Source organism: Salvia miltiorrhiza, chromosome 2, assembly GCF_028751815.1.
Source record: "Salvia miltiorrhiza cultivar Shanhuang (shh) chromosome 2, IMPLAD_Smil_shh, whole genome shotgun sequence".
Lineage (NCBI taxonomy): Eukaryota > Viridiplantae > Streptophyta > Magnoliopsida > Lamiales > Lamiaceae > Salvia > Salvia miltiorrhiza.
In genome coordinates, this window is record NC_080388.1 from 6,825,120 (window position 1) to 6,851,188 (window position 26,069).

Consider the following 26,069-nt stretch of genomic DNA (forward strand, 5'->3'; position numbering starts at 1 on the left):
ATATTTAGATATTTTTCTTTCAAATTTTCTATTGGTCTTGAAAGGGTTTTTGGAATTTTTAATTACTTTTTACTGATTTTCATTTTACAACATATTTTTTTTGAGGCGTTAATTAATCCAAAAATTATTAGTGAATTTTGATATATTTTTTTAGCTATATAAAGTTGTAGTATAAATACATAAACATTAGCTCATTTCAGAATTTGCCCTGAATTTAATTTCGTCCAAATCAATACATACATAAAATAATTTAAGATGATATAATATATGCACATTATATTAAAGGGTTAATATGCAAAAACACCCCTAACGTTACCACCCCAACTATATTTAAGCCCCTAACATAACGTTGATAGCAACTAACACCCCAAAGTTCATTAAGTACTACAGTTAAACCCATAAACAAAATTTATTTCACAAACTTAAGAAATTCATTTTTTTAAAATTTATATAATATATAAAAGGGGAGTTTTTTCCCTCCATTTTTCTCTTTATTCTCCCATCAAGTTTTTCATATAAATAAATATTTTCATACACAGACAAAAATAAAAGAAATGTAAAATTTTAACAAAGAGAAAGAAAATAGAATATTTTAAAATTTTAGGAACTTATTTGTTTTAAATTTATTTTTAATAATTTTTATACCATATTAAATATTTTATTACAAACTTAAATATAAGATGCTTATTAAATATCTCTTCATAAATTAAATTTGATATTATTTAAAAAAGTATTAAAATTGTAAAAGAAAAAAGAGATGAAAAATAATGAAAAAATTGATGGGAGAAGAGAGAGAAAAAATGGTGAGAAAAAATGGAGGGAGAAAACTCCTGTTTTATATATTATCTATCTATATATGAAACATCAGTTTTCAACGGATACTTTTACCCGCCAAATTTTCTCTCTCCTTATATCACTTATTTCATCATACTTTCTCTTTCCTACTCCCCAACTCACACGTCTCTCAGTTCTCACAAATCACAATATATAGTATTTTTTGATATCCACCAAATTTTTTCTCACTTTCTTTTTTTATTCTTTTTTAAAAATCGTCAAATTCTCTTCATGAAAAATATTTAATATGGATGTTAAATTAAAGATCATGACAAAATCTTTAATTTGATGTAAAAATTACATAAAATAAAATTAACTCAAAAAAGTTATTGTAGTTTGAAATCATAAAATTAATTTTTTTTTTCTCTTTCCTTTCTTCTCTCTCCTCTCTCCTCTCTCCATTCTTCTTCTTTTTTCTTTTGCGGTTGTTTTATTATTCTTTTTTTTAACTAATTTTATTTTATATTTTTATTATATTAGCTCATTTCAAAGTTCTTTAATTTTAAAATATTATTTTTGAAGTAGAAGTTGAAATATTTTAATATAAATTTATGGATGAATAATTAATTATATCATCTTAAATATTAAATTTTAGATATGATTTAGATTTATTAAATTTGTAGTTATGTTTGTATTATTTTTTTATATATTTACTTATATTAACATATCTACTATTATTATTTTTAATTAAATTTTACGTAAATCATTAAGCATCAAAATGACCATTGAAAAATCATTAATCGGAGAACCATTATTAATCCTATTTAGAAATAAAAATAAAAAATTAAATTGAACAGTTTAATTTTGAAGTAGCACGTCTATTTGAATTTAAATGATAATTATACCATGTTCAACCCCATTTTTTTCCCACTAATCGATTGATAAAAAAAATTATTTGTCTATAAAACAATACAAATTAAAATTTAAATGCATATAAAGGTAAATATTTTTATATTTATTCAAATTATTTTTTTTATTAAAATCGAAACCCAACTAAAATAACGGAATATTATTATTCAATATTACTCCCGCCGTAGCATACTAATGGGTCACATTTCCTTATTTGGACGTCTCATTTAAATAGATCATTTCCTAAATTGGAAGTTTATTACATAGCAAATATTCTCATATAACCCATTATTTAAATCATATGTCAATGTGATCCACTCATAATGATCTCTTTTACTTTTTTGAGAAACAAATCCCCAAAAAAAAAGTACTATCTTTCTTATTTTATTAGTATAAATTATTTATTTCTTAAAATCTGTGTCTGGCCTTTATGGCTTATTAATGTGGGAAGAAGGGAGTATAAAATTAAACTTAATCAATTGAGCAATTATTATTTATGAAAATAAATCCTATCTCTTTTTGCGAAATCAGAATTTTGAAAACTTTATTTGTAAACTTTTTATTTAAACAAAATGATCGGGTAAAGATAATTTAAATATGCATTCAAAAATTATATCAAACTATATAAAAATAGATGATTTTGTAGATCTTTATTGATATTTGATAAATTTATATATTATACTCATTATCAATTAAAATTAATTAATTGATATTTCAAATATTGAAAATATAAAGTTAAAAATTCATATGTTTTCGTATTCATATATATATATATATATATATATATATATATATATATTGAATAATTGATGTGAATTATTTCACTTTTAAAAATATGATTTATATTTATTTATATTTTGAATATATTAAATGGATATACTTTTTCATTTAAAATATCATTTTATTTTAATGTTGGCCGTGCATCGCATGGGGGCGTGTACTAGTATAGATAAATATCGCAGTTAAAAATATCACCACGTTTTATCTCATAGATTATGTTATTACCTGTATAGTACGTTAGTAATAGAATATTATTGCACGTATAATTATATGTGTGTGTGTATATATATATATATATATATATATATATATATATATATATATAGGAATGGGATCATATAGATCTCAATGCTTATAATAGATCCCTAGATTCAAATCTTGACCACACATTTATGACATGTGGCGCATCAAGATGGTGACACGTGGCAAGGATTCCAAGACAAAATCTGGAGGGGTAAAATTGGAATGTAATTTTCGGATTTAATAATTAAAAAAAAATATATATTTTTTTAGATTTTCTCAAAATAGATATATTTTAGATGCATATAGTTTCACACAAAGATGCATAAAGTTTTCACATGAAATGCATAACTTTCAACAGAAAAATGCATTTAATTTTTCCAGTTTTGGTATTTTCACCACCCCACCCCATACCACCCCCCAATCCAGCCCACACCACCCCCCAACCCTCCCCATTACCACCCCCCAAAAATATGCATGTTTCACATGCATATAAAATCAAACAAAAATGCATAAAGTTTTCACATAAAAATGCATTAAATTATACAAAAAATGCATTTCATTTTAATAAATCAGGTAGTTTCGCCACCCCACCCCTGCCCCTGCCCCATGCCCCCCCACCCCACCCACCCCCCCCACCCCCACCCCCCCCCCCCAAATTTTTTTTTTTTTCAAAAACTGATTTTCTAATTGCTGGCCCACCCCCACCCCCCACCCCCCCCCCAAAATTTTTTTATTATTTTTTTATTTTTTTAAAAACTGATTTTCAAAAAAAAAAAAAATTTTGGGGGGTGGGTGGGTGGGTGGGGGGGTCAGTGGTCAGAAAATCAGTTTTTGAGAAAATAAAAAAGGTGGGTGGGGGTGGGGTTCTGGGGTGGGGTGGGGTTCTGGGGTGTGGGGGGTGGGGTTGGGGTGGGGTGAAATCTTATGCATATTGATATGAAACTTTATGCATTTTTATATGAAAGTTCATGCATTCTCGTATGAAACTTTATGCATCTAAAATATACCTATTTTGAGAAAATATAATTTTTTTTTTTGAATTTCGAAAATTACATTCCAATTTTACCCCTCTCCAGATTTTGCCTTGAAATGTCTTGCCACGTGTCACCATCTTGATGCGCCACATGTCATAAATGTGTGGTCTAGATTTGGATATACGGATCTATTATAAGCATAGGGATCCACCGGAACCCAACCCTATATATATATATATATACATTAATAATGGCGAGACAAAAATTTACTATATTGGTAAACTGAATTATAGGATCAAAAATTAAAATACTATCAATACTGTTATAAATTCTCTCATTCTCTACACAGCTATAAAATAATAATGGTGGAGGTTTAACATTAAGTATTGCTCAACATAGTGGTGTGTCAGTATTTCCTAATTGAAGAACTAAAATTAACTTTAAGTAGTGTTAGTTTAATACATATAAGTTATAACAAAGAATTAATTATTTTATAAACTCGTCCTTTGCTTATGAAGTGAGTATCACACAGCTCGATAAATCTTACAATTGAATAATTGATGGCTCATATTAAGTCATAACATATCAAGATGTGCTTTTAATTTAGTCTTTTAAAACACTGTAGAGGCCTTGACTATAGCACTCGCCGTTCCACGATATTCTTATTTTAAACTAACAAAGTATTATCTAAGTATCAAGAAACTAGGGTTGTTTATTATTGAACATGTAATATTTGATTTCGTTCATGAAAATTATAATTTTATTATTATTTTCCCTCGTTCATAAAAATTACAGTCTTTCCTTTTTTTTTGGATATTATCTTAATTTATATTTTAAACTTCATTCACGTTTAATATTTACAAAAAAATATACCAATTTAGTGGATCTATTTCTCCATCAATTAATTTTAATGAATCTCTTTTTCTCCATTTTATACATATTTTTCAATTATTTTATTAAGATTCATGTCCCTCAAGTCACACTATACATACATCATCTATATATAAGGGCATGCGCCAAAAAAAAAAGGCCTGCACTTTTCAATATTTCGAGTTTGAGATGTTTAGAATACAACTTTCCTATAATTCAAATTTATGATAGATGCTTTTGCATAAAATTTATACTCCCTCCGTCCACTAATTCATGACCTAAGGAGCAAAATACGGGTTTTAAGAAAAAGTGTATTTTTATTAGTTGAGTGGAGAAAGGGACCCACAATTAATGTAATTGTTTATTAGTTGAGTGGAGAAAAAGTGTATTGTTTTGGGACCCACCAATTAAATATAAATAAAAACTTACTAAAAATGGATAGGCCTTGAGTTGGTGGACGTCCCAAAAAGGAAAGAAGGCCTTGAATTAGTGGACGGAGGGAGTACAAAAATTTGATAATTTTATAAGAATAAAGAAAAATTAAAAATACTTGGTGAGTGGGGTTAAGCCTCCCTCTTCAAAATTTCGAGTTTGAGATTTTTAGAACACAACTTTCTTATAATTCAAATTGATAGAGGTTTTAACATAAAATTTACACAAAAATTCGTTAACTTTATAATTTTATAAGAATAAAAAAATTAGAAATACTGCCAATGAGCCTAGATCAAGTGGCAAAGTTAAGGCACCCAAAAACTCTCATTTGTGAGAGGTCTTGGATTCAAGGTGTAGTTTTCTCACCTTTGTGTGGGTAGTGATCCCGCTTTCGTGCGGTTATTTTTCTATCTTTGTGTGGTGACTGATCTTAGGTTCAATCTCACATGGTGTGCGGTGTAGTTTTTTCTACTTTTAGCTTTTTCCATTTTTGTGTGGGTAATGGTGCATATTTTTCACCTTTGTGTGGGTAGTGATCCTGCCTACGTGCGATTATTTTTTTCCACCTTTGTGTGATGGTGTTGAATTCAATTCCATCTGTATGCAATGTAATTTTTTTCATCTTCTTGTGGCTTTATATAAAAAATGATTTCATCTGTGTTCGATTATTTTTTTATTTTTATATGGTGATAAGATGCGTGGGGGAGGAGTCTCCTGGCCGTCATTATCCATACACAAGATAAAGACAGAAACGAATCGTACATTCAAAATGTGAGTCAATTGAATGCCTCCAAATAAATTCACCAAACAAAATCCAAACCACAACATTTAAAAAATCTTTCTAACTAGGATCCTAAAAACCCTAATTTTGCATAGATGGATAGTTTTCATCTCTCAAGCATTAATGCATCGACACTAACACTAATGCAAATCGCGTGAAGCGCAAAGCTAAAGACAAAAGCAATGGTGGAGAAAATAAGCGACACCAAAATTTGGCGGCAGAAAATTGGGACTATGCCACATATTGGCGACCAATTTGCATAAACTGAATTTTCATTTCCTCCAACAAATAGTAGATATGTTTGCCACCCAACTCCAAGGCTCGTGCAGCTCAATATACAGATAATCTGCCAAATAAATATTTCAGTTATGAATAAATATATTTAGGATGAACGTAGTTAGAAATTTTAATTTTTCACTAAAATTTCGCTTCCAAATATATAAAATTTTAATTATTTTCATTTTTCACACTATTATCAGTCACTCTAAATTAATATTGAGATGGAGACCTGAATATCTACATGACTTGAATGGCCCATAATTTGATGTGTACACAGCTTCTGCTAGTCACGATGAGCACTGTTACTTGTACTATATAATGACATATTGACATTAGTTCGATGAAAATTAACAATCATGTGAAAAGTTAGAATGATTAAAAACAAAACTTTTAATTCATCTCTGCAAAATTAAAATTAAATAACAAATTATGTATTTTAACGCAATTATCCCTAAATAAAAGTATACATACCAAATCGAGTAAGATGACTGTTCTCCAAAGCAAACTATTGGAAGGAATTCCTAGAACGAAAATATTGTAACAGCATACACAGATGCTAACAATGGCAAAGAACCTGTATATATCATTTGCAAATTTATTAGTAAAATTCAACACAACTACTAGTTAAAAACTAAAGAATAAATTATAACAAAGAAGCCACTTCAGATTCTCTCTTCCACAATTTTTTTATTTTAATGAATCTCAATTAACATCTTTTTACTAAAAATTCATGAAGCTCAACACAATATGCCCTAATTGTGGAGTAATCAATCTTAATTATAATAATCAATCAATTACTAATTAAGTGAATCCTAATTAATACTAAAAATAAACTGAAACACAAGAGATTGAAATTGAAGAGAAAAAAATGGCTATACAGACAAAGAAGTATACTAGAAAGGATTTGTACTATGCCTACTATATATATAAAAATTAATTTTTTGCGTAAAAACTATGATTTGAATCTCTTACATTTAATCTATAAAAAAAATTATAATTAACTAACCTACAAAGTAATTAAATTGCGCTTCCTATGTGATTGAATCAAGATAACAATTTTATGAATAAAATGCAAGCAATATTGAATTGTAGTAATTTTTACGTTAAACGAGATTTAAATATGATTATAATCCTACATGTATATTTGTAACTTACAAGAGACCATTCCAATCAGTATCTCTGGCGACGAACTCAACGGAATATGCCTTAACTTTTTGCTTGCTTGCAAACATGATAATGCTTGCTATTAGATAACAAACCACAGCTGTTCCCCTCAATATGAGGGCTTTTACTGATTTCCCCATCTATTATAAAAGCATAGACGAAGCAAAAATAATAATAATCACAACATATAGAACAAATTAAGTAACAGCCTATATATAAAATATCTAGCTCAGGAGCACGATGATTTTTTGTGCTTGAAGTTAAGTTGGGGCGATTTTGGTTTTGACCTACTCAAGTCTCAATATATTATAATTTCTCTTGCACATTATTGGTTATGTATTAAATGGAAAGTATGTCGTGCTTGGCAAGAAATTTTGATGAAGAAAATCTATGTTTCTTTGTTTGAAAGGAAGAAAATCTATGTCGTATATGGAAATTGAGGTGATATAATTCAATATATACGAGACAAAAAAATTAAAATAGGTAAGAAAAATTAAAATTTAAAACATTGAAATGTCGAGAGTGGGATTTGAACCCACGCCCTTTCGGACCAGAACCTTAATCTGGCGCCTTAGACCAACTCGGCCATCTCGACTTTTGTTAAAAAGATTGATTATGTACGTATAATATCGTTAAAGTATGATCTTATTTATAATTACTACTCCCTCCGTCCCAAACGAAATGTCCTCCTTTCCTTTTTGGGCTGTCCCAAACGAAATGTCCCCTTTCCTTTTTGGGAAAAAAATAAGGGATACTAAGTGCCTAATTAAGTTACTAATTGTGTCTTAATTCATACCTTAATCTGTTAGGCCTAAACTTATTTCAGCCCATTTCCACTCTCAGAAAACCCTCTCGACTGTGTTCTCCCACCGCCGCGCCCTCCGGCGAGACAAGTCGTCGGCGTCGGGGCTGGGGCGACGCCTGTGCCGCCGGCGGCTCCGATGTCTCCGTCTTCTTCCAACGTTTCCATGAGGAAGAAGCTTGTTAGTGTCTGAAATCGGTCATTAATTTTTTCGAAACTTCAAAGATTTTCTTCGATTCTTAATTCTCGACTTTTGCAATCTGCAGAAGCAGACTGTGAACAACTCAGGGCTAAAGCTGAAGCCGCCGAAAGTCGCGGCGGCGGCTGCGTCGAAGCCGAGCTCATCGAATCCGGAGGAGTTGGAGATTGAAATCGCGGAGGTGTTGTACGGCTTGATGACTCAGTCGCAAGCCCCTTCATCGAAGAAGGAGGAGTCGAGAGAAATCAACAGATTGGGCAGCGATGCGAAATCGCATAATTCGTCGCCGATTTCGAATTCTCCTTCGGCCAATAATCCCAATTTGGGATCCAATTCTGGGCCCCTTTCAGCTGTCGGTAAGTGTTAAATCACGCTGTGCTCGGTTTCCAGATTTTTCTGATTAAGGGAGCTAAAAATCTTGCTGCTATCGTTTTGCAGCTCCGAAGAGGAAGAGGCCGCGGCAGATACCGGAAAACTCGAGCTACGGCGCTCGGAGCAGCCCCGTTCCGGCGAAGCTTGAAGCTTAACTTTCAACCTTACATAATTAAATGCTTTATTGTAGGACCCACTAAATTTTTAACTTTACACAACACCACTTAATACTCTAATTAACTTGCTCCTTAATAACCGTGCCCAAAAGAAGGAGGACATTTCCTTTGGGACGGAGGGAGTATTTTACTAATATTTTAGTTTGCAATATGACTTTCAGCTCTTGGCACGGATCAAAATAAAGCATACATGGCTGTCAAAAATGTTTACGTGGAAAAGTTGCAATATCATTTAAGGTGGTAGATAAACAAAGTAATAATGGACCAAAGTAGCCATTTACATATAATACGATTTTTATATAATCACATAAATAAAAGTGGTTTTTGGCAAAATAAAATCATGAATTATTTTGAATTTGTAATTTTAACCTGACTTTTGAAGTGTGGTAAATTAAATCACCATCTTTCCAATTTTTGCAATTTCGTCCTCCTAATTTTTTTTTGAGTCGTCGGATTGTTGAGTTGGAGTATACGTGAAGTAGTTTGCCACGTAATATTCATGTTACGACGTTATTTTCTATAAAATTGCTGGATATTGAAAATTATGGTGCAAATATATGATACAATGCCTTTACAATTTGGAGAAATTTTTAATTGAAATTGTACGAAACGACATTGTTTATGCCTAATAAAAACGACGTCGTCTTTACTAATCCACGTAAGCTCCAATTCAACATTCTGGCGACCGAAAAAAATTAGGTGGACGGAATTGCAAAAATTGAAAAGGCGGTGATTTAATTCGCCACACTTTAAAAGTCACGTTAAAATTACAAATTCGAAATAGTTTGTAATTTTATTTGCCAAAACCTCGAAATAAAAAGGTAAGTTTAATAATCAAATAAAAAAGAGTAGGTTACCTTTAATATTCCCAGCATTTAAAGAAAAAAAAACAAAACATTTTAAAGTCATCCAAGTTTCTCTCTTGAAGAACAAGGAGATGAATCATAGAGAGTGTTTGTTGATAGCCCTAACAGTGTGAAACCTACTCGTGAGTTTTGATGCAGACCTGGGCAACTAAAGTTATCGACAGATTGGTAAGGATGTGGGAGCTGCACGATGATGCAGTTGGTGTTCAGAGAGGAGCTTTTTCAAGTATTAATGAAGGGGAAGCTTTGGTAAGGATGTGCCAATGATATTATTATTGAGAATGATAGTCAGTTGTTGTATGATGAAGGCAATGAAATGCAGATAGGCTATACTTTATCTCATTTATCGTCTTTTTCTTCTTTTGGGCTTCTCCCTTTTGTTCTTAACACTTCTTTGATTGAGTAATAGAAGAATTTATCTTTCTCTCATAAAAAAAAGAAAAGTTTCTCTCACTTCTTTTTTTTTCTCTCTCTCTTTGAAAGTTATTCTCCTGTGAATGAAAACGCATGAAAGCTTATTTCTCATTTTCTCTTCTTTCTTTTCTTTTTAGGGTGCATTCTCTTTAATTGTAAATGGGAAAAGGTGCAGATGCACCCTTGTAGTGGTAGCCCCTATAGCGTATAACTCCTCTTACTCACTGTGTGTGCAAATAGGTTCCCAAAGTCTGAAAAAATCGATCAATTAAACCCCTTTGACTAACAGCTGTTAGTCAATTTTTTTTAACTCCCAATTTCTTTCTTCTTTCAATTTCTACCCCCAATTCCAATTAAGCCCTCGCCGACATCTCCATTGGGGCCGCCGGTAGCCTTTTCCTCAATCCGGCGCCGCCATCGCCGCCGCCACCACCGAGGTGCAAGAAGCATGTCGCCGACCTCAGCGACACCACCCCGAGGTTTTCCGCATTTCAATTACGATTCTATGCAATCTCTCTTCCCCCAAAATAACGGCGATTAGATTTGTGTGAATTTTGACGCAATTGCTCGTAGCTGGAAACCACCACTATGCATGACGGCAACCTCCGCCACGGCGGCGATGGAACGCTTGCGCTCGACTTGAAGAATCTGAAGGTGATATCGCCGCTCGGTAGGGGAGCTAAAGGCGTCGTGTTCCTCGTTCAGACGGAAAGTGGAGAATTGCTCGCGCTCAAAGCAATCCTACGATCTCCGTCGAGAAGAAGAAGAAGATTTCGAGCGCCGGAGACGGCGGCGAGTACCGAAGAATCTGCTTCGAACGAGAAGTGTTGGCATCGTTTCGCCATCCTCTGCTATCGAGACTCCGCGGAGTTTTAGTTACTGATAAGATCGTCGAATATGTGATCGATTACTGCTCCGGCTGCGATCTGCATTGCTTGAGGAAGAAACAAACTGAGAAAATGTTCTCCGATGCTCCAAGACAATCATCTCCTCATGGGCAATGTGAGATGCGACGAAGCGTCTACCCACCTCGGTGGCGGCTGCGCCGATGGAGATGTCGGCGAGGGCTTAATTGGAATTAGGGATAGAAATTGGAGGTAGAAATTGAAAGAAGAAAGAAATTGGGGGTTAAAAAAAGTTGTCAAACAACTGTTAGTCAAAGGGGTTTATTTGATCGATTTTTCGGACTTTGGAGGCCTATTTGCATACACAGTGAGTAAGGGAGCTATATGCATGCTATAGGGGCTACCACTATAAGGGTGCATCTGCACCTTTTCCCATTGTAAATTTATTCTTTCTTTTCTTTTTAGGGTGCGCTATCTTTAATTGTAAATTTATCATGAAAAAAATAAAGGATAAACAAAATTTCACCTTTTAAATTCTTCATTTCTTTTCTCTCATTTCCTATTTGACCCTTACTCATTCTTCGTTTACACTACAAAGGAGAGATAATATTATCCATCAAAATATGGTGTGATAATATTATGAGGTGAAATTTTTTATGCCCACTTGTTAAGTTAAAAATTAAAAATGCCCACTTATTATAAAAACTTGATCTTATGCCCAAAATACCTAAATTACCTTTCATGTCTCAATCAGTGTACTTGCAAGATAAAAAATAGTCAGCTGTCGGAAAAGTAGCTTGCTGTCCATAGGATGCCGCCCGGGTGGCAAGCTACTTTCCGACCGGCAACCTACTTTTTCTTGTAGCAAATTAAAAATTTCAATAAAAAAAGTAGCTTGCCAGCCGAAAAAGTAGTTTGCCGCCCGGGCAGCAACCTCACTAAGTAGCTCGCCGCCTAGGCAAGGCAACCTACTTTTCCAACAACAGACTTACTTTTTCTTACATTTTTCTTACACATTTGTAATTGTGTCAGCAAAATGTAAGAATTTACACAAAAGTTGATGCAAAGCCATCAACATTCAAGGGCAATTTCGACTCTTCACTTTAATTTGAGCATAGGATCAAGCTTTTATAAGAAGTGGGCATTTTTAATTTTACACTTAATAAAGTGGGCATTTTTGCCTATTGACACTAATATTATCCCTCATTTTGTAGTGAAAATGAGGAGTGAGTAAGGGTCAAGTAGGAAATGATGGAAAAGAAATGAAGAATTTAAAGGGTGAACTTTTGGTTATCCTTCATTTTCATATGATAAATTCACAACAAAAGTGGTGGAGCCCACTTTCTTATTTTAGAAAGAGGACACTTGTTGTGGGACAACTAAAAAAGGAAAGTAGAACACTTGTTATGGGATGAAGGGAGTATCTTGTGAACTTATTGAAATATCTTAGCCCTAGTTTTGATGATACCAAAACTCTTAAAATTTCTTTTTAGTTTAGAACTTTTCGAACTCAAGTGTTAGAATTATGTTGCTTAGTTGTTTGAAGTTCTGAAGATCGGCGGACTGAAGACTGAAGACTGAAGAATACTCGACTGAAGATAGCATGTGAAAAGACCAAGTCAATTACTGGTATAATTGACTGGACGAAGATCTCATTGAAGAATCAGTTATGACTGATTATCTAATACTGGCCATGTGGAATTAGCGGACTGAATACTTTAAGTTAAAAGGAAGCCACGTACACTCAAAGTACAGTCGCATTAAATGCAGAGATTTTGAAGATCGTCATTTCCTACAGAGCATTCCTTTTTTGTGCTAACTTTTAAGAGGCACCATGCTCCTGCAACCCAAAGACGCCATTCCTCACCAAATCAGAAACCTCGAAGATTGAGGCCTCAGCTAAATTCAAAACTCTCTCACAACGGATAATCTTGCCAAAAGCATCATCTCCAGAACAGTCCCCGACAAACACGTCAACAAAATCGTGGATTGTAAAATCGCCAAGGAGATGTGGGACATTCTCGAAAGAATGTACATCGGATAAGAGAAAATCAAAGAAAATAAGTTGTCAATAGCCTGTCAGAAATTCGACACATTTTTTATCATCAAGAACGAATCAATCGAAGAGATGGAGTTCTTGCAAGTTTTGCGAGCTAATCACTATCATGAGAAATTCATTTACTGGATTTCAATTATTTTCAGCTCGGCGAGGCTCTCTATTCTCTATAATGGTCAGCTGCGGGGATATTTTGCTTGTTCTCGCGGAGTGCGTCAGGGAGATCCCCTTTCTCCGATTCTCTTTGGAATTGCGGAGGATATCTTGAGTCGGCTTTTTAGCAGCTGCGTTGATTCTGGGCATCTAGAACCTATGCGCTATAGTCGAACTTTTCAGTTCCCTACTCACTTGTTCTATGCGGATGACGTTATGATCTTTTGTAAAGCTACGGTTCGGAATGCTAGAAAAATTCATCAGATCTTTTCGTACTACGACTCTCTTTCGGGTCAGCAGTGTAGTCTGGAGAAGTCTTGCATTTACTTTGGTTCGGGAGTTCTCAATGACAGGAAAAGTGCTATTCATCGTGAGCTCAGTTTCACTACCGGGAACCTTCCTTTCAATTACTTGGGAGTTCCGATTTTCGTTGGGCGTCCGAGAGCTTCTTTCTTTCAGGCAATTCATGATAGGATTGTCCAGAAGTTTGCTCGATGGAAAGGTCGTCATCTTTCTATGGCTGGGAGGCTTTGTTTAGTCAAGTCGGTTATTCAGAGTTCGATTGTTCACTCCATGATGGTTTACAAATGGCCAAAATCGTTACTGCACTCCCTTGACAGGAAATGTCGTAATTTCGTTTGGTCGGGAAATATTGATAAACGGCCCAGCTGTGCTGTTAGTTGGGGTAGAGTCTGCTCCCCCTTGAAAGAAGGCGGCCTCGGCATTAGATCTTTTACGTTAATGAACAAATCTTATTTGATGAAGCTGGCTTGGAAGTTAATTCAGGGAACTGTTTGGGCGCATTCCATTATGAGATCGAGATATCTAAACAATTTTGGGGTTGCAAAGGATTCGGTGTCGAACTCTTCTGTTTGGATTGGGATGAAAGAAGAAGTCAATCAGTTGGTGGATGATTCTTATGTTTGTATTGACCGTGGTGAGCATACTTACTTTTGGCGGGATGATTGGCTTGGGTACAAGCTTGTGGATAAACTTAAAATTCCGATATATATGCATGATTTTCTGAGCTTCTCGGTTAGTGATTATTTTTATGATGGTGTTTGGCATTTCACGACATCCTTTGTTTCTCGTTTTCCTGATATTGTGGATGATATTCTGCGTATTCCGATGGGCGGCCAGAGGGATACGAGATATTGGAAACAGTCGGTTAAGGGTGAGGTTTCGGCCTCTTTGGCTTTTTCTAATATTTGCCATCGTTTTCCTGCTGTTATCTGGGGCAAATGGATCTGGGAGGACTTTATTCCGATGAGGCGATCTATTCTCTGTTGGCGTGTCCTCCATGGGCGCTTGCCTACTTTTGATGTTCTGATCCGGCAAGGGTTAATTGCGCCCAATGCTTGTTCTTTGTGTCTCCAAGATAGTGAGACGATTTCGCATGTGCTTTGGGAGTGCTCGTGTGTTCGCCCTATTTGGACTGATTTTTTAGGTTGGTTTGGTAAAGAGAATCTCTTGGGGTGCATGGATATTCATTCCTTCTTAGTTCTGGCTTGGAATCTCTCTTGGAGTTCCCAAATTGCTTCCTTTTGGAAGGCGGGAATTATCACTCTGATGTGGCGTATCTGGTCGGGACGCAATGCGCTTATTTTTGAGGATTTGTGCTTTGATAGACGTGCGGTTTTGGCCTTTGTCAAGGCTTACTTTATGGAGATTGATGGGGTTTTCCGGAAGTTGGGTAATATTTCTAATTCTTGGGCTGACTATTCGATCACTCGTGCGATTGGGGTGAGGAGCCGTGCTGCTCCTCCCCCCTGTATGGTGGAGGTTCACTGGTGGCCTCCCGTTGGTCAATGGATTAAAGTTAATACAGATGGCTCGGCGGCGGGAGCTCCTGGAGTTATTGCTGCGGGTGGGGTTTTTCGAGACAAGTGGTCTCATGTCCGAGGTTGTTTTCATTTTAAAGGCGGCAACGGCTTTGCTTTCGAGGCGGAATTGTTGGCTGTGATCTATGCTATTCACATTGCTCATACCCGAGGCTGGCGGCATCTGTGGGTTGAGGCTGACTCTATGTATGTGGTTCACCTTTTGTACTCTCGCTCGAGTGATGTTCCTTGGAGATTTAGGGCGTTTTGGCAGCATACTCTTCGCCTGCTTCGGGATTTTTCTTTGATGGTCTCGCATATTTACCGTGAGGGTAATCAACCGGCAGATATTATGGCCAATGATGATCGGCAGGAAGGCTGGTGGCCTTTTGCGATTGAGGAGATTAGGATTGCGGTTGCAAGGGATATGTCGACGCATAGTCATATCCGTATGGTTATATAAGCAGGTTCGTTGGTTCCCTTAGGCTTTGGTTGGGTTGTTTTCTTTTGTTGTTGGTCTCCTGTTTTCTTTCTTGGTTCTTCTTCTTCCGGTTTTCTTGAGCCGAGCTTCTTAGGGGTGATGGTTAGGCCGGAACTCCTGAAGTTGTCTCTTCCCGCTCCTGAACCGAATGTGAGTCTTTCACGAGTACTCTTTTTCCTTCTAAGGTCTCTTCTTCTTAGAAGGTTTTAATGAGGCTCGGTCTTTTGTTTGCTCTCTTTTGCGCTTTCTTGGATGTTTTGTACTCTTTTACTTTTCCATTAATACAAGCCTTATTCTCATCAATCGAAGAGATGGAGTACAGGTTCAATCAAATATTGAACGAGGTTCAGTCCATCTCGAAGAACAAGCACACTCAACAAGAAATCAATCTAAAGATTCTTCGCGCTCTTCCATAAGGTGATTGACAGATTTATTTAGTCGCACATCAGGGCAAGCCTGGATTCAACACACTAACGACTAATAAATTATTTTCCGACCTCAAAGCTAATGAGTTCGACATCCGAAGAAATCTAGAAACCAAAAAGGCCGGAGGATCAGATGAAGACATTCCATCAGAATCGAAAGAAGCTGCACTGAAAGTTTCATCGAAGGAAAGCAAGAAGCAGTCGAAAGAATTGACTGAACTCAAGCCAGAGGATTTCTTCAGTCAATACGCACTATTGACTGAAAGGTTCAATAAGATGGAATCTAAGTTTCGCAGGTACAAGAAGTTCCACAAAAGGAACTACAAAGGAAAGGAGAAGGAGCACAAATCCAGACACTCCACCGATAAGAGTGAAGAGAAGAAAATATCCACTACTGATCTCAAAGACGTGGAATTTTTTGGATGCAGAGAGAAAGGGCACTACAGATCAGATTGCCATGAATTATCACACGCAGAATGCAAAGAACTTCGAGCCAAAAGGGATCGCAAATATGCCAAAAAGAAAATAATGGTGGCTGGAGATGCTGAAGATTCTGGATCAACAACTGTATCAACAACCAGCAATTCCACCAGCTCAGACGATGAGAGCCAGACCCTCATGGCTAAAGAAGCCGAAAGCGTGGTTGACAACTCCTGCAACAGCTACGACAACGAAATGAATGAGTCTGAGGTAAACTCTCACTTTAGAACTCTTAATACTGATAACTCCTTTTTTATTATATGAGATAACTCAGAATCAAAAGGTACATCAAAGATGAAGTTGATGAGTATGATCAGCTCATGACTAATCATCGAACTCTAAGATCAATGTTCGAAAATCTTTTGCAACAAAAGCAGAAACTGGAGAAGGAAATCAGTAAAGATCAGTCCAAGAAGAAGACAATCAAGCTCTATTATCCAGATGAAACTTGCCTTGATGAACTGATCAAGGAGAACAACCAACTGAAGACAAGCGTCAACACTCTTCAGTCATAACAGGGCAAGCTCCAGTCTCAACCGAACGAGACTAAAACTGAGCTCAAGAAATCAACAGTGGAATGTGAGAAGGCCTCACACGAAGTCAAGAGACTCAACTACAAGATGGAGCAGTTGATCAAGAACTGCATGAAGGAGTCTCCACTGATGGACAACTTTCCCTCAACTGCCTTAGTAGAAAGCATCGGAGGAAAGTTGACCACCACTGATAAGGGAAAATGAATCATGATCCAGAACGTAACTGAAGTCTCAGACGACGGCACGCCAGAAAAATTCAAGAATTATGATAAGGAAGTTCAGAAGAGAAAGCTGATGGTGAATAAGAATGTTCTTCCTCCACAAAGCTACAGAAGATCAAATAAGACACCCAATCAACACAAACCCGTTGTTGATTATCGCTTTTAGCATTTACCTTCTTTATCTGTGCACAAACGTTATCTTAACTAAAACTGATTAATTGCAAAGTGAAACTTTAATTTGACAACGTGTTAATCACAAAGGCTATTTCCTAAGTTTATTTTTTCGCTGCTGGTGTTATTAGTCTAACTTATAAATCTTCGGATAATCAGTAAGATTCATAACACTTTTCTGATTTCAAATTTAGACTGAAGCCTTGCATGGATTATCAGTTAAAGCTTTGTACCTAACTGAAATCAAAACACTGAAGTTAATTTAGTATCAGTACTACAACTTCATTTCAACTGAAAACTCTTTGACTGTTGACCTCTGTTCACATTTTTCAATATCAGCCGATACTCTATCAGCCATACAAAAGTTTTTGTTTAAAAATAGCCTACTAGTGTATTCCCCCCCCCCTCCATACACCAGTTCAGTAACCCTCCGTGACCCAACAGAGTATTAGTTAATTTTTTATTAATTAACTTACTTATTTATTTATTATTAATTAAATATTTATTATGTACATAGTTGGCTATAATATGTACACGATTGATTGAGTTTGTGCACTGTTTGAAACAAGTACAAGTATATATACATTTCAGACGTGCTTGGATACTGAATCCTGGCCTTATTATTTCAATTTACTAATTGATATTTCAGAAAACTTCATTGATTGGAGAATATAAATAAATTGAAATCTCATGTATTTTTATATTTATATCATTTATTATTAATGTTTATTATATAATATTTGAATTTTACCGAGATAAATAATTAATTATTATAATAATTTATCTTTATAAATCCAAATGTGCTTGGGGAGTCAACAAATATTATTATGCGGGTTTGAGATGATAATGAATAATTGCAGGTACTTATACTATATACCATTAATGCTTACTTTGTAATAATATTCTAATTTGATTGAGATAGACAAATAATTATTGTAACAATTTATATTTAATTAATTAATTTTTTATAAATTTAAATAGATTTAAGAATGAGTATTAATAAAATAGGTTTGAACATTAATCTACATGTATAAGAAAACTTTTCTTTTATTTTTAATCCTTTTGTTTATTATGAAATGTTTATTGTTGTTATTTAATTCAGTGAAAAAATAGAAACTATTTAAAAGTTTTAGGGATTATAGCCAAAAAATACACGAACTTTGATAAAAGTTGCAATTTTCACCTGAACTTTCAAATTAGCCAAAATATACCTGAACTTATATTTTTTGTTGTAAATTTCACCTGAACTTGCAATGATTGAACTCAGTCGAGGTGAAATTTACAACAAAAAATATAAGTTCAGGTATATTTTGGCCAATTTGAAAGTTCAGGTGAAAATTGCAACTTTTATCAAAGTTCGTGTATTTTTTGGCTATAATCCCAAAGTTTTATGTAAAATTGGGATAGATTTGAAAGAAAAAATGTGAAACGTTAGAATAGAAACCTTTAATGAACACCCCAAAGTCCCAAACGTTGTTTGTTATAGTTAGGTCATTATTAGTACAAGTAGAGCTGGCAAATCGGGCGGGCCGGGCCAGCCCGGCCCGACCCAACGGGCTTTCGAGAATTTCTGGGCCGGGCCGGCCCGGCCCGAAATTGACCAGGCTTTCATTTTTCAAGCCCAGCCCAGCCTCGACCGGGCCACCGGGCGGTCGGGCCAAACCCGCCCAATTATTTTTTTCACTAAATCCTATTTTTTTTTACAAAAAATTAAATAAACTAAAATAAATGCAAATAATAATTATAGACAAAATAGTAATATAAAATCCTACTAGTCTACTACAATCGACAATTCAACATGAATAGATTTTCAATTCAAATAGTCCGACAAATAAATGAAAACTAAAAAATAAAACTCCAAGTCCAAACAACAAAATATTCTACATGAGAGATTATATTTCTGTTATTCGTGCGTTGTGTGGTGATGATATAGCAAGTATATTTCTTTTTCTCTTTTACTTTGTCGCGATTGATATATGATTGAGTATTTTTATTAAGGAAAATTGAAAAAGAAGTAATAAATTAAAGTTATTAAACTATAACTAAAATATATATATATATATATATAAAAAGGTGGGCGGGCTTTTTGGCCCGAAAACCCCGGGCTTTTTAGCCCCAAAGCCCGGTCGGCCCGACGGGCTTACTGGGCGGGCTTTTTAGGCCCGGGTTTTTTTGGGCCTATATTTTGTACAGCCTAGCCCAGCCCTAAACACGGACGGGCCGGGTCGGCCCGTTGGGCCGGGTCGATTTTGCCAGCTCTAAGTACAAGGATACAAGAACTCAATTTTACATAATAAAATTACAAGAACCCAGTTAAAGAAAAATTGAAAGCATCGACACAAAATATATGTTCATCATTAGAATTCCTCAATTGACTGCAACTATATTTTTTCATTTATTTGAATAAACAATTGTATTCAGAAAACACCCTTTTAATTGCTGCCGCCAATTTGGAAAAAGAGAATGGCTCTGTCTTGCCCACAAACCCTCCTCTACGGCCACCGCCGGAATCCCTTGCCGGCGGCGAGAACACTCTCTATTTCCGACATTTCCGCCGCGGCAACCTCAACTCCACTCCAAGCTAGCTCTAAAACAGCCCCCACTTTCATCTATCTTTATTAAACCCTCCAAACCCCACCACTCCAAATCCGTCAACACCAACGTGAAATCCCTTTTCACCGGAATCGTGGAAGAAATGGGAACAATCAAGCACCTGGGCTTCGATCAACCAGACAGCTTCACTATTGATCTTCCAGGAATCTTACTACTGTTTTATGGGAATAGTTCAAGTGGTTGAAAATAAAACATCAATATGGTATAATTCCTGTAAAACGTGTTGGATTTGTATACTGAAAGCAAGAACGTTTTATGCTTGTATACAATGTTTCCTAAGTTCACTATCTAATCTCCTATCTGATTGTGTTCATGATTGCATATGTATGTTCTTTATCTCTATATAAGTAGATTATATGGTGTGTTGTAGATCACAGAAGACCATATAATTGGAATAACCTTAAGAGATATAATATGATCACAGCCGAAATAACTTTAGGACAAGTTATTGGTTTAGGCTGCAGTATAGATGGAAGTAGTTTGTCTTGGCTACTTGTCTATACTGGTACGTCATTACGTATTGATAGGACCACAGTTTGAGATGTATTCTTCTATCTGACTTAAGTGAAGAATCAAGATCTCGGTGACTTATAAATCTTAATACTAATAAGTATTCAGATATATATATTAATTCGTATATCACTTTGACTTACTATGGGTGAAAGTTATATACTAACTCGAGTACTCTGTATCTTGGGTGATAGCGGTTAATATATGATATTTGATTATCTGTATTAGTACCCGTATCCGGTATAGGATAATGACATCCCCTTAAGGAGCTCAATAAGGTTTATTACGCTAAACCCTGCAGGTTGATTAAGTTCAGGCGTAATAATAAAGTTTGAGTGGTACTGCTTAAGGAATTATTAAGAGATTAATTAATTTAAGCTGTCAGAGCCCTAATTAATTAATGGATGTCGGATATTTTAAATACGGAGATTTAATAAGTCTAAATATGTCATATCCCAGTTTTTAATCACTGATTAAGGACTTAATAATTAGGGTTCGGCATCCATTAATAATAAAACTGATTTGATTAATCTGATGTGATTTAATTGTTATATATGTGTTTTGATGTGCTAAATTCTTATTATTATTATTTGAATCCGTTTGAGATTTAAAGGATTATTGAGTAGTCAATAATTATTATTTCGGATTATAACTGACTTAGCAGAGTCATGTTATTTAATTTATATACGATAGAAATAGTATTTCTATTATTTACTTGAAGTCGTAATTAATTTTCGACTTATAAAACGAATTATAAAATATGTAATTTATAGAGAGTTATAACGAAGCTTCGTTATATGGGAACCCGAAATTAGTATTACAAATACAGAATAAGGATTTTATTCATCACATTCATCTAGTACCTACACATACTTTTCATTTCCACATCCATCTTACTCTTAAATAAATTGATGGTGTTGGAAACACTCATCATATGCCAACCATCCCACTAAACACTCATTATTCCACACACTCATCATTCCACTAAACACTCATTATTCCACACACTCATCATTCCACTAAATACTCTTTACACCTTCTTTTGCCGGCCATCTTCTACACCTTTAACATAACATGCAATTAGCTTTTATTTAATCAAAATCAGCAGCCAACATTCCTCCCATTCCTCCTAACATTCTGATCCAAGCTATACGTTCTTATGCTTGAATTATAATTCACTGATTCCAGCTTTCCAAATCAGTTTCCAAGATTTCCCAAAACAAGAAAGAGGTAATAAACGTCCATTAATTCTTCCAATTCTTTCATAGTTTTCAGATCCAAAATTTCATTGTTAAGCTTGGCTGAATAAATTCGCAGATCCAATTTTGGTGAATTCAGAAAGAAGATTTTCCTCATTTCCTACTCATATCAAGGTTACCTCCTATTTCCTCCATACACTTGCTGTAAAATTCGAACCATCAAGAACATCAACACACGCACTCATAATCATTATATTTCTATCTATTACAAGTACAGATCAGTTTTTGTAAATAGAAATGATGAAAGAACAGATTTTTAAAACCCTAACTTGTTCTATATTTTGAATCTGGACTGAAAAATTTGGGGGTTCTTGTGTCTTTGCCTTCTGTGTATGTCCGGGAATGGAGAGTTGGGGGTGAGAGCAGCCGGCGGCTGCTCGCGGCCGGAGGCGGCGCGGCGGCAGCCGCCGCCTTTTTCCTCTTGCTGTTGAAACGAGAGAGAAGGGAAAGGGGGAGAGATTAGATTATAACAAAAAGGGAGAGAGAGAGAAAAAGGGGAGGACGGAGAGAAAATGAGGGAAGAGGAACTTATCTTTCCGGAGGCGGCCTCGGCGGTGGCGATACGACGGCGGGAGCGGCGACGCTCGGCTTTTCACAACGGCCGGAGAAGGCACATGCAGCGACGAAGAGGCCTCTGCCACCCTGTTCCAAGGCTGGGGACGACCAGGCGGCGCCGTGCTTGGCCACGGCGGAGGCGGCAGTGGCACGCGAAGGAGGCGGAGGCGACTGTACCAGCGAGAGAGAGGGAAGAGGAGACCGAGGGAGTGAGAAGAGAGGGGACGAGGCGACGGCGAGGCGGCGCGCCGGAGGCGGCGCCGACCTCAGCCGAGTGAGAGTGAGAGTGAGAGAGGCGAGAGGGAACCGAGGGGGAGAGTGAAGAGAGAGGCTTGTGTGTGTGTATGTATGAATGTATTAGGGTTAGGTTAGGCTTTTGGGGCTCAAGCCCATCTTCTTTCCTTTGGGCCGAATTTTTTTTAATTGTTGGGCCGATTTTATTAGTTTAATCCTGCTGGGCCCATTTCGTTTTAAAAGCTGATGGGTTTTTATTTTAGTTGTGTAGGCTAATTTTATTTAAATGCTTGGGCTATTGTTTTAAATATAGGCCTACGAATTTTGGCATTATTTCTTAAAAAGAAAAAAAAAATGTTTAAATTTTCACTAAATTATTTAGTAAATTTAAATCTCTTGATTTAAATTTTAATATTGGAAGTTGGGATTATTTATTCTAAATGAAGTCCATTCTATTATTTAAATTATGATGGACTTTTAAAGAAATATTTTGGGATTAAGCCCTCATTTATTAATTATTTTCTAAGCTTACGAGTATGGATTTTTTTTTATGGTTAAAATGTTTTATTTCATCTCAATGGATTTTAAAATGTTTTATTATTTATAAATGAATAATGGAATTTCTTATTTATTTACATGATAAAAAAATGTGGAATTGTGTTATAGAATGATTAAGTATATGATTTACTTTATCAAATGAGCTTGGGATTTAATTGAGATATTAAATTGCTAAGCATGTGTTTATAAATGATTTATTTATTTAAGTGATGAAAATGTGCGAAGTATGAGAAAGCATGATTTATAATGATTAAATTTTCAGGGTGATAATATATAGCTTGTTCTTAATTATTGGAGTACTTGACTAAATGACGGGTGAAGAGGGAGGTTATGGATTATGTACATGTTGATGTTCGAACAAATGGGTTCGAACCTATATGATAGTTACATGATAATTGGTTACATTTTATTGATTGAATGAAACGAGATTAATATGGATGCTAGAACCCTAAAACATTAAAAGATACCTTAGGCACGTAGAATTAGACTTTGTCTTATGACAATTTCTTCACGAACTTATCGACTCTTCATCAATGAAGGTCCGGGCGACAGAAAGTGAAGCAGAAGAAGAAACGACTCCACGCCAGCTTTAAGAACAATTGAGGTGGGCATTACTTTTACTATACGTATATAGAGATCCCCTGCGTGTCGTAGGCCTCTTATACGAATATATGCATGAGATGATTTTAACTGTTAATTTCAGTTTATTATTATGCCCAAATGATAAATGACTCTTATGAAATGAAAATGACATGTTTATGAAATGAAATGAAATGTTTATGAAATGATTGACTGCCAAAAATGTTTATGTTTTACGTATGTATCCTATCTGTGTTGGTTCGCCAACTTTAAAGGAAATCCAATTGGGATCCTATGCTAGACAAAGGTCGCTAGCTAGGGTTAACGTGTACACTCATGGAGATCGCGAGTCGCTTGCGACCGGTCTTGGCGTCCGTGGTAAGGAGGCCTCCTTCCCGGCGCGTGACAGAAATGACAGATATGGATCATATAGACTGAAAATGGGATGCATCCACCTTTATGAAAATGAACGAAATGTTTTAGTAAGCGCAGGTCATTTATGAAAACCCCTGTGTGTTACTGTTATGGCAGTTCAATTTATATATGTATGCATGTTGTATTTTCGGCTTATGTCACTGAGTATTTTTATACTCAGTCCTGCATGTATTTCTAAATGTGCAGGTTGAGCAGGCGATGGAATGGATCGGTGTTGAGCGGATTTCCCTTTTGATGTTATGTAATGAAACCTTGAGTATGCATCTCCATATGCATAACTCACACGTTTTTTCGCTGCAAACACTCTGAATTTGTTATCGTATTGTGGAACTTATTACTCCTTCATTTTGTTTAACTTTCATTTGGGGTTTAGTCGTTATGGCTGGCTCGTTTGTTAATTACCCAAGTGGTTATATATATATATATACCACTAGTTTGTTGTTATTAATGTTGGTTATTTAGTAAATCCCTTTTTAATTTCCATTTCTTATTGTTCACCCAAGTCATAACCCCGGTTAACCCGTCATTGGGATAGTGGGCTGTGACAGAGTGGTATCAGAGCAGTTCGTTTGCTCTGGCCCTAGAAACCTTATTCTAAAAAGCCAAGTCTAGTTTGATTCACTAAACATACGTGGGTTCATACGACACCGCTCAACACTCCATTACATCGTGCTCAATCAAGGAAAAAGGTAACTGCAGTTTCAACGTTTTAAAGATGTTATTGTTCTAAACTGTTTCATGAAAATGTTTATGTAAAGAGCATGCTATGATGAATTATTGAATGTTTTGCCTTTCATTGAAATGTTGAATGTTTTGCCTTTCATGGCATATCATTGCAGTTATGATGTTATGATAAGAAGAATGATAGAGAATTTACACATGCTTTCCCCAGAAAACATAGATTGCTATAAGTTGCATGATCATGATTCTAAAAGAACATAGACTGCTGGATTAGTAGGATATCTCTACAATCTAGATTCTTAAGGTGATGATGTAGAAGAATGAAAAAGAACTTAGAGCATTTCAGCTTCCACAATGAAACAATGGTTCTTTTGAACTACAAAGAGGAATGAAAAGACATGTACGCGTTGAAGGAAAAACACGGGATGATGATACAAGACGAATTCAAGGCAAACGCTGCATCAAGGGTTTGAGCATAGTCTCTACGTTCAAATGTTCACACGCGATGGAACACCGAATCGACTTTTAGTACACGATAGATTTTAATAAAAGTATGCTTTGCCTATATATATGTATATATTTGTGTACATGTTATACGTGGGGGTTTGGGTTCAATAGGACATAGAACTTTAAATTAAGCTTTTGGTTTGCCAGTACGAACTTGAGTTTTATTATTATGAATAGTTGTCCACGGCTTTCTAAGTTCGGGATGATGTCTCCCGTGTGACTGGAAGGTGATGATGTTGGACCTAGCCAGTCCACATGATCCAAATATCAGTAGACGTATTTTGGGTTGAAAACCCATGTGTTTCAACTTTCGGTTGAAAAGCCAGATGAGTTTTTACTCTAGATCATTTTGTTCGACCTAGTAGTTACTCCTTTCTACCATCTGGTTATTCGTTTGAGTTTCTCAACAAATTTTTCTGCACCACTTTGTTTTGATATCGTTCAAGAATTGAGCCTTACAATTGTTGAGTTGTCCTAGTACCCTCTTGTGATCAATAAGGATTTAGATGTTTTGTTATGATGCTTTCATGATTAAATCAAGAGGAATATGTTATGAATTGAGGTAAGGAATATACTGAGGATCTTTTATCTTTGAAGCACAGAATGCCTCCCAGAAGAGCCCCAAGAAACAATGTGGGAACCGCAAACGAACCCCCACGAAGGGTTGAGGAACTTTTTCTTAAACAGAGCCCGCCAACATTCAACGGGACCGGCAACCCGACTGATGCCGAAATCTGGATTAGAGCAATGGAAAGGATTTTCGACTTTCTTTACTGTTCTGACCAAGAGAGACTCTCTTGTGTTGCATTCCAACTAACTGGGTCGGCAGATTTTTGGTGGGAAACCAAGAAGAGGGCAATGACCCTCGAACAATTGGAAAACCTGACTTGGGAAGACTTCAAGACGGAGATCTACGAT

General features: G+C 35.6%; 1 protein-coding gene, 1 long non-coding RNA gene and 1 other non-coding gene across 3 annotated transcripts; 2 read left to right on the forward strand and 1 right to left on the reverse strand.

The window, feature by feature from the left end:
• Positions 1–7,720: 7,720 nt before the first annotated feature.
• TRNAL-AAG (transfer RNA leucine (anticodon AAG)) lies at positions 7,721–7,801 on the reverse strand. The gene has a single exon. It is a non-coding gene; the product is annotated as a tRNA-Leu (tRNA).
• A 229-nt stretch (positions 7,802–8,030) lies between these two features.
• Positions 8,031–8,804, forward strand: LOC131012864 (protein TIME FOR COFFEE-like). Its single transcript, XM_057940854.1, has 3 exons — positions 8,031–8,189; positions 8,275–8,563; positions 8,646–8,804. Exons 1-3 carry the CDS (start codon positions 8,148–8,150, stop codon positions 8,732–8,734), a joined length of 420 nt encoding a protein of 139 aa, XP_057796837.1. The 5' UTR covers positions 8,031–8,147; the 3' UTR covers positions 8,735–8,804.
• A 12,624-nt stretch (positions 8,805–21,428) lies between these two features.
• On the forward strand, positions 21,429–24,426 carry LOC131012865 (uncharacterized). The gene is made up of 2 exons (XR_009097491.1): positions 21,429–21,716; positions 24,150–24,426. It is a non-coding gene; the product is annotated as an uncharacterized LOC131012865 (long non-coding RNA).
• Positions 24,427–26,069: the final 1,643 nt, after the last annotated feature.

Coding starts and splice junctions, on each gene's coding strand:
- LOC131012864 (XM_057940854.1), top strand. CDS start 8,148: ATGTCTCCGTCTTCTTCCAACGTTTCCATGAGGAAGAAGCTT. Junction 8,190..8,274: donor TTTCCATGAGGAAGAAGCTT/GTTAGTGTCTGA, acceptor TGCAATCTGCAG/AAGCAGACTGTGAACAACTC. Junction 8,564..8,645: donor TGGGCCCCTTTCAGCTGTCG/GTAAGTGTTAAA, acceptor ATCGTTTTGCAG/CTCCGAAGAGGAAGAGGCCG.